At 29.3% G+C, this 9,334-nt stretch overlaps 1 protein-coding gene across 1 annotated transcript; it reads right to left on the bottom strand.

The window, feature by feature from the left end:
* Window positions 1-6,654: 6,654 nt before the first annotated feature.
* LOC149557723 (EG45-like domain containing protein) lies at window positions 6,655-7,637 on the bottom strand. The gene is made up of 3 exons (XM_089832267.1): window positions 7,432-7,637; window positions 6,989-7,277; window positions 6,655-6,899 (listed from the first exon to the last, which is right to left on the bottom strand). The coding sequence occupies exons 1-3, from the start codon at window positions 7,550-7,552 to the stop codon at window positions 6,893-6,895; spliced, it is 417 nt and encodes a 138-aa protein (XP_089688393.1). The 5' UTR covers window positions 7,553-7,637; the 3' UTR covers window positions 6,655-6,892.
* Between the last annotated feature and the right edge of the window lie 1,697 nt (window positions 7,638-9,334).

The raw sequence follows: 9,334 nt of genomic DNA, 5'->3' as shown, positions 1-9,334 counted from the left end.
TCTGAATGGACATATTCCCATCATGAACTATGAATCTACAGACATGATAACAATAATTCATGCATTTTAAAATTAATTGATTGCAAGAGTTCATATGATCATCATTACTAGTAGATATTTCAATGATTGTTTGTATACAATGCACAATGACACACTCACTATGGAATGTTATAGCATAGTAAAATATTGCTAATAAAGCACATCTCATCTTTACTTATGATTACACTTTTCTTAATTATAATCTAAAGAAGAAATGTTATTTTTTAATCCAAGAGATGTTTTCAAAACTTAACATAATTCCTATAAAATATCCTCACAAGTAAAACTTTACACATCACCAAGATTTCATAGCAATAAGATGGAAAATTATACCAAAATCTAGATGTCAATGTATTGAGTAAGTTCTAGTAGTAAAACCTATCTCAGGTAAGTTGAAGAATTTTAGATTATATCTAATACACTGAGGCTTATTTAATCTCTAATTTTATATCAACCCATATAATAGGTTGGTCACACTTCTTTATGACAACACCCAAACAACAACTAAGTTCTCACATAGTAAAGGAAAAGGGATGTTGTCCAATATTTACTATCAAAACCCATTGGTCTAGTTAAATTCAAAGAAATTAATAAAATTTTATTTGACTCTGTCAGCTCTATCTTGATCTAAACTCTTCACCCTTGTTGAGTCCAAGTTTACCCACAATTCCATAAAGACTATAGAATTCTATGCTAAAAATTATTTCCATTAATGAAATAGAAAAGATGATAACAATCTACTGAAATGTATTGCTAGCATTGAACCCAGTAATGTAAACATTAGTTCACTCTGACAAAGTTTGATTCAAGTTAATATTTTCCTTTTAGGTTTCAAGACTGTTAGAATAAACAACTTTACCCAATGTTATAACCAAATGTTTGAAAATTTTTACAATGAGTAGGGGTTTAAAGCATGTGTTATAAGGGTTTTAAGACATGTTTCACCAGTTCTAGGTTTTGATGCTCTGTTAGATACTCATAGACTAACAACTTTTCAAAGTTATCATGTCAAACATGGTGTGTAATGAAATCAAATTGACAAGAATATTATCATTCCAAGCCTTCAAATGAATATTTTGGACATATGATAGTTCAACTTGAAATAGTTCTTCCTATCTATTTGGAACCAATTTTGACTAGAATAGAGGAAATATGAAAAATAAACATATGTTTTCCTACAGGAAGAACAACCATGCACTACCCCAAACTCTCAATACTCAACAACCCCTAATGTTTTATTGTAATGGTGATTGTAGATGGTTTGTGTACACAAGTCCACACATTTCTAGAGGATTTAAATTTTAGGGGCTATGATGGGGTAATTAAGCACCAATATAATTAAAACTTACACCCATTCATAGTGTAAGAAATAGGAAGTCTGTTAGGTGATTCATTTGGTTAATATGTTCAAAAACTTGTCATGTTACTAGAAAGAAATAGATCAAGATTGGAATTTGTTTAAAGACTTAATAGTCAACATGATCTTAACATAAGATCTCAAAATTCACTGGGCTTATTTACTTACTAGTAACATAATTGTACAAATCAATCAATAGGAAAAATATTAAATTAAAGAAGAAAACTAAAATTCATAGCAATGAAGGGAACCTGGGTGTTTCTTGCTAAAAAGAGTCCCTCTGGAATAGTGCTCAATGTTGTCAAAAGGGAAGACATTGCCATTGTTAACAGGGGATCAATGTTGCCTCTCCATTAAATGATCATGCTTGTGAATGCATTATGCTTACCCTAGAAAGGGACTTTGCTGATGATGGATCTTCAACAACCTTTGATGGTAGTATTATGGACAGTGAGGTAGATGCATGTTCACTTGCATGTAATAAGGTTGGGGAGGATGCCTATCTTCCATCTTTTAGGCCATGTAGTATTTTTGAAATTGATAGAATAGGTCCATCAAGCCCTACTAGAATCAAATCTAACATTGACGATAAATCACTAGACCATTCATTTGGAATTGAATCCAAAGGTTGTGTTGATAATTTTGCACATGAAAATGGAAAAGGTGGTATTCAAGTGTCAAATTATTGTAGGAAACATATTGCCTCCATCGATTTGGTTATCTTCAATCAAACTATTACAAATGAATAGGAATGAGCACAACTTTAAAACAAAGAATAACAATGCCAAAGTTGAATATTCTACTATTGAAAGAGGCATTGGTGGGAAATGTGAATAGTGGAGAGTTTTCATTTTTGTATAGAGATTTTTTTTTTCCAAATATAAATTTCCCCATCGTATTATTATTATTCTTCCATAATGCCCTCTTAATAGCTAACTGACCCAAAATCCCCAAAAATTTGTAATGAACTCCCTCTCTAACTGACAAGATATTATTATTATTGAATAATAATTAGGCTTATGTGGCACAAAAATATCCATTTTATTTGGTAGAGGAGAAATGGGTTATGACATTTTGGAAGGCCATTAGAAAGTGTACTTAGTGAATATCACATGTCTCAATGTTATAGAAGGTCATTACTTATAGAGTATTTGGTGAATATTATGTGTCTTGATGTTTTGGGAGGTCATTACTCAAAGAGTATTCGGTGAATATCATTGATATTATGGGAGACCAATAATCATGATATCATATGTGATATCAAAACATTTTGAGTAGTTGGTAGATATTAAATGTTGATATTCTCAAAGACCAAGACTCATGATATCAAATGTGATATCAAAATACTAGATATCTTTTAATCAAAAATATCTTAAAAATTTTCCGTACCTAATATTACCAATGGTGTAATATATGTCTTTGGTTGATCCTCCCTAGCTTGAGTAGGATATAACTATCAGTTCAAAGAGATATTAATATGATTACAATGGTATATATATATACATATAATTTTTTCATTATATTAAGCACATTAATGAATAGACATGTTCCACAAAGTGACATGCTTCTTCTCTTGATTTATTCTTCATACAAATACAAGAACAACACCACTTGAAAAATACATACAAAATAAATGATAGTACATAGTACATTTACAATGACCTTGATAATTCAAAAAAAAATCATTTTATATTTAAAATTAATTAAATTAGAATATATATATATATATATATATATACTTCATTATTATAATAAATAAGATCTTATTAATTTAACTAAAAAGTTACATGATTGAAAACTTATTATAATTTAAACTTCAAATAGAAAATTCTCTTACTTATCCATCTTCATATTGTCCAAATATATTTATTTTCTTAGTTTGACTTTTGAAGCCGTCAAACACCATAGTTTCAGTTTTAAAGCACTTCAAAACTTATTTCTGCGTGAACCAAAACAATTGTCTTCTTTTATAGAATTACCTAATAATTATACAGATATTTGAAAAGGCTCCGAAGTCATTAAAGTTAATCGAGTGGAATGTTATATTCAACCTAATTGAAATTCATTAGAATGCAGACAAATATGATGGACATTATTTATTCTTCGGGGATATTCATTAAACGTATTAAAACGAAGCACATTCATAGCTGCCCGCTTCGCTCAACGCTAAAGTGCGCAAAAAGTGGAATCGCTATATTGATATTGAAAAAAAATAGTGAGGGAAAGAGATTGTGTATGTATGAAGGAGATAAATATGAAGGAAAATGAAAAAAGAAAAAAAAGTATGAGAAAGAGGAATATAAGAAAGGAGAGTATGGAGATGAAGTGATGGAATAATTTTATTTGAAGTTATAGATAGTATATAGAAAGATTTATATAGAAGATTCAAGAGAAATAGAGAAAATGGAATATAAATGGTGAGAGGAGAATGACAGAGAAGAAAAACATAAGATAGAAGTAGTCCTAGACAAAGGAGTGTATGTGTGTATAAGAAATATATAAATAAAATGATAAGGATGTAGATAGGGAGAATGTGTCAATTAGAAAGAGATGTATGGATATAAAATTCTAAAGAGATATATAAATATAAACTAAGATAGAGAGGAATAGATAAAAATAATAGCTAGATTGTCAATTTTGGATATAAAATAATAGTTAAAGAATACATATTTATAATGAAAGATAAGGAGACATTTAAGGGGTGAGGGAGAGTGAGTAAGACAAATAATATAAAGAAAAAATAGGGGTAGAGAGGTGAAAATATTTATAGAGATAAAATTAGATAGGTAAAAGGAGGGAGAGTCAACATATAGATAGATGGATCATAATTGAATACTAAAGTGGAGGATAGTTATGAAGGGATATACAAAGAGAAGGGGCAAAATATGAAGATTGGTTGAGGGAGATAAATAGAGAGAATGATAAAGATATATGAGGTGAAGATGGACAATAGATAGATAGGGTTTGTACATAGAGTAAATCAAATAAAAATAGAGGAAATAGGATATAGATACGTAAGAGAAAATAGTAAAAGTGGGTAAGATTAAATAGAGATAGGTGGGGAAAAAGAGAGATATAAATATTAGGGTAGGAAAATAGATAGGTAGAATTTATAAATAACTATTTAAGAATGTTATCAAAAATATACAATACTATCGGTTTAGCCATTGCACTTTCAAAGGTGCAAGCACAAGTAACATACTCCTTTCTTAAATTTTATTTCATACCCATTCCTTAACCTAAATGTAAGACAAATTAAACTCTATCCCTATTATTGATTGAATCTTAAAACTAAATATAAACATCCACTCTAACTTAGTGCAAAGTGTAAATCTAATTTAACACTAAACAAACTAGGTAAACCTAATTATTCATCTTAAATATAATTAACCCAAGAGGTTTCCTATAGTCTGAGGCATGGGGTTGAAGATTTTTACAACATCTGTATCAAAATTTTCCTCTCAATGTTAACTTGTATTAATTGGTTAAGATAGTTTAAACAAAGGTTTTAAACCAAAATTAAATTTTAACGATTGTAAATCAAAAAAAATTCATGGAAGAAATACATTTGTAGTAAACAAATAGAGAGAAAAAAATATTATCTTCATTTGAAAAAAAAAATACATTCAAATTATATAATTTACTTTATCATAATTTTAGTTCCTTTTAAATAACTTGTTTTAAAACCCGTGTATGCATTTTAATTTTTATGATTCTAGAAAAGAAAAATTATTTTGTTTTAAAAACAAGCCTTAACATAGTGAATCAAATAGTAAACCTAAACCAAATTAAACCCTCATACTAAAAGGTCAAAAAAATCCTTAAAATAATGATAACATTACTTTTTTATTTTAACCCTAATAATAAACCATATGTTAAATTGTATATCTAGGATTTAATTTGATTTACGATAGGGAGATAAATGAGGGGGATATCAGAAGAAGTGAGAGGGGGTAGAGAAGGAAAAGAAAGAAAATGATTAGAGTGTTATATATATATATATATATATATATATATATATATATATATCTATATATATAGAAAGAGAGAGAGAGAGAGAGAGAGTTAACAAGGGATAATGTGAGAAAGGGATGAGGATTGAGATGAGGAAGAGAGAAAAATAAGAAACTAGGAATGGGGTGGATATGAGGAAGATCTAGAGAAGGGGAAGAAGGATCAAGATGAGATAGAGAATTATGAGAAGGGTAATTAGAAATAAGAATACACAAAATGGGTGATGATACTTGAAGCAAGAGATGAGGGAAAGAAAAAGGGGGAGGGGGGGGGGAGAGATAAGATAGAGCTCAAGAAGGAGTATAATTAGGGCTTATAATTGATAAATATATGGTAATTGACAAGGTGGGGAGAGAGAGGGTTAAAAAGAGTGGGTAATTATAAGGGACATGAGAGAGTCACTATGAGAAAACATGGAAGAATGGATAGAAACAATGTATATAACTTTGGGCTTCCCTATATATGTTATACATTAAAGCTAATTGAACCCTATTATTAACACTAAACAAAATCAAATGTTATAATGAATCTTTCAAGTTACATATCATAACACTATTTAACCTTTTTTATTAAAAGAAAATTAAATAATCTTTTATTATTATATTACATTGCTAAATCATTATGAATTATAGTCTTAATCCCCATGCAATATTTAAATTAAAAATAAAATCAAATGCAATTAGTTATATTCTTAAAATAAACCTTGAGAAATTAAAATTAAGTATTTCTTTAAACACAATCTAAAGAATAAAAATTATTAATTTGTGTTAGATTTATTAATATATGTTTTAATACTAAATTAGAAACTAAATTATGAATTCAAAAATTTATCTTATATAAATAAAATAAGTAATGAAATAAAAAACATTTGACTTTCAAAAGTAATTTAAGAATTTATCTTTACTAATTTTTCTCTTACTATTTTCCCATCTAAGCTATATACATTATATAATATATATAATTGTCCTTTTTAATTAAACTTTACATTTACAAATTAAACCATCAATATCTCTCTATGAAATCCAACCTCGAAACATCTCTCGGTTACATTTTTCGAATAGTCAAATCATATCATTTAATGTTTAAAATTAATTAAATTAGAATAAATTATCCATCTTCAATAGTCCAAATATATTTATTGACCTTTGAACCCGCCAAACACCATAGTTTCATCAAACAACTGTCTTTCTTTATAGAAAATTACTCTAATAATTATAGAGATATTTGAAATGGCTTTTAAGTCATTAAAGTTAATCGAATGGAATTTTATTGAACTAAATTGAAATTCATTCGAAATAAACACAAGCACGATGGACATCATATATTTATAGGTGATATTCATTAGAGATATTAAAACGAAGCACATTCAAAGCTACCAACTCCTCCTTTCCGCTAAAGCGAGAGAAAAGTGGAATCGAATACTATTCCCACGAATGCAAATGTGGGATTTATTTATAGTGCTAATTCAGTTGTTGACCACGCTCAAGCCCTGAAAATCAGAGGAATAATAACTCAGTCAACGTATGAATTCCAATTAGCGAGAAAAAAAGGAAATGATGAAATGAAGGACCAACTTACTGTTGATAGTCGATGTAAACATTGCCAGCGTCAGGATCGGCAATATCGGCGAAGGCCTGCTGAGACAAATCGAAGGTGCCACGGCATCCAGCGGGGCAATAATCAACAATCTTTACAACGATGGATCCACTCTTGCATGGCATGGGAACGCCCTGATTCGTTGCACCGGTGCACGTGATTCGGTATTGTCTTCCGCAAGCTGCCCCATTGCCCCATATCGTGTCGCTCGCCGCCGCAAATAAATCTCCCGCTGGAAATTGATTCTGATCATATCCATAGCACGCCGATGCTGTCAAAGCAATAACATGATATTAAACTCATCGTAAACAACAATTCCAGTTAATAACAATTTTCCTATTGTTCAACCTAACGTTATTACATTGTTCATAAACCCTAATACTCAAAAAAACACTAAATTTGAGAACTATTGAAACTGTACTTACGAACATATGGAGGAGTGTAAAATGTGGCTCTTCCTTGCTCACCCACACAGCAATACCAACCCAACATAAAACTCATAACAAACAGAGCCCGAGCAATGCTAGAAATAGCTCGACCTGCCATTCTCTCCAAAAACTATCTGGTTTTCCAACTCAAATATCTCTACTCATCAACTATAGAGCTACAATTTGTGAATGATAAACATTGGAAACAGGTATTTATAGAATACAATGGGGAGTATGGTGACCTAGGTTGGCAGAGGTCTAGTCAATGGCGGCTATCTTATCCTTTTGCGTATGTTGCACGGTCTATTGCGTGTTTAGTTGGTATATATATATATATATATATATATATATATATATGACCTTGACTCGTTTGAAGAATTCGTGAGTTATCTCTAATGAAGAATTTGAGGGTTACCCATCGAAGAATTTCTAGATGCCAGTATACTAATAGGAAGAAAAATGATATAATATTTCTTCTGTATTTTTGAATTATGTGATTTTAAATATGAATAGAACGTTCTGTTCATTTAAAAATTCAAATAAAATAAAATCGTATGATAATACATGAAACGGTGACGATTGCTGAAATAGCTGTTTTGAGACTTCTCTGCAAAGGAATCTACTATATTGTTTGTTTTAAGCGTTAAGAGGATCTATAATGACTTCCACACGGTAATTGTCTTATTTTAACAATTTACTAGTAAGTATTGATTTGTGCATTAGATTGTGTTTAAGAGAGTTGTGTACGGCATTACATCATGATCTAAAGTTATGTTTCGTATAACATATGATGTGATAAAAGTAATTAGATTTATTGAATTGACAATAAAGATTTATCTAATGATTTTTTTTTGTTAGATTTTTCAAGTATATCTATTAGGTTAATTTTTGTAAATTTTATTAGTATAGAGTTCTAATTAAAGTTTGAAATGACCTAAAAGAAATTATATGAATGCTATGATTTTAGCTGAGTGTTTTCCTTGGTTTTTAAAATAAGGATGTTTGCTAGTTCATATTATACAGGCAAGATTTATGTTTTCACTTGCACTTTCTATTTATTTGTTCTCTTTGAAAAGTGTGGATTAAGAGATATTAAATGATATTTATATTTTTTGACAATTTTTTTACTAACTTAAAATTTATTTTTTCCACAAAAATATTGTAAGACCTTCTCTCATTTATGATTTTTTGATGATGTAAGCAAACTAATTCTTCTAAATTTCAATTTCAATTTCCATAATGTAAAATTACGAATTAGAGAAAATTGACTTTCATTCTATCATTGTGGAAAAGTTTTCAAATTTCCTTTCTTTTGGATAACTTTGAGATATCAATATTTCTATAAAATATTTAAAAATATTTATGTTGAAAGATTCAACAAAGGAAAATAGAAGAATCCTCTTAGATTTTGGTATTGAGTACCTAACTATTAGAAAATAAAAAGAAAAAAAATATGAATCACATCAACATCAACAAAGAACAATTTCTACAATGGATTGGAGAAGAAAATATTTTCATCAATCGGTTTGAGCAATTGCATTGCCTTTATTTATACAGGGCACTCACAACTTCTAGAATTTGAAATGGTAAAATAAAATTATTTTTTATCTTAATTAATTATCCACATGGATGGTTGCATGATGATAGAATTTCTGGTGCACATGAAGTTGTGGCTTGCTATTTTGCCTACCTTAAGGAATGTTCGACACATATTGCAGTTTGGTTGAAACTAAGAATCTTTATCTGGGAGAAATTCATACAATAAGAAATTCAAGATGGGTCCTAACACCAATCCTTCTTAGGTACCCATTTATAACATAATTTTTTTTGTTTCCATTATCACCATCACTTCAAAAAGCTTGTTCAACTTGTCATTATGCTTTGGGTTTTTTACCAGTTT

Source organism: Cupressus sempervirens, chromosome 5 (assembly GCF_028749045.1).
Source record: "Cupressus sempervirens isolate cs-2001-9-10 chromosome 5, ASM2874904v1, whole genome shotgun sequence".
In the NCBI taxonomy this organism is placed as follows: domain Eukaryota; kingdom Viridiplantae; phylum Streptophyta; class Pinopsida; order Cupressales; family Cupressaceae; genus Cupressus; species Cupressus sempervirens.
The sequence above is the reverse complement of the archived record's forward strand: the minus strand, read 5'-3'. Positions and strand labels throughout refer to the sequence as shown.

Bases quoted from the DNA above. Each gene is read 5' to 3' on its own strand.
- LOC149557723 (XM_089832267.1), bottom strand. From the start codon at position 7,552: ATGGCAGGTCGAGCTATTTCTAGCATTGCTCGGGCTCTGTTTGTTATG. The intron at 7,278-7,431 runs GTAAGTACAGTT...TTGCTTTGACAG, and splicing joins TTACACTCCTCCATATGTTC to CATCGGCGTGCTATGGATAT.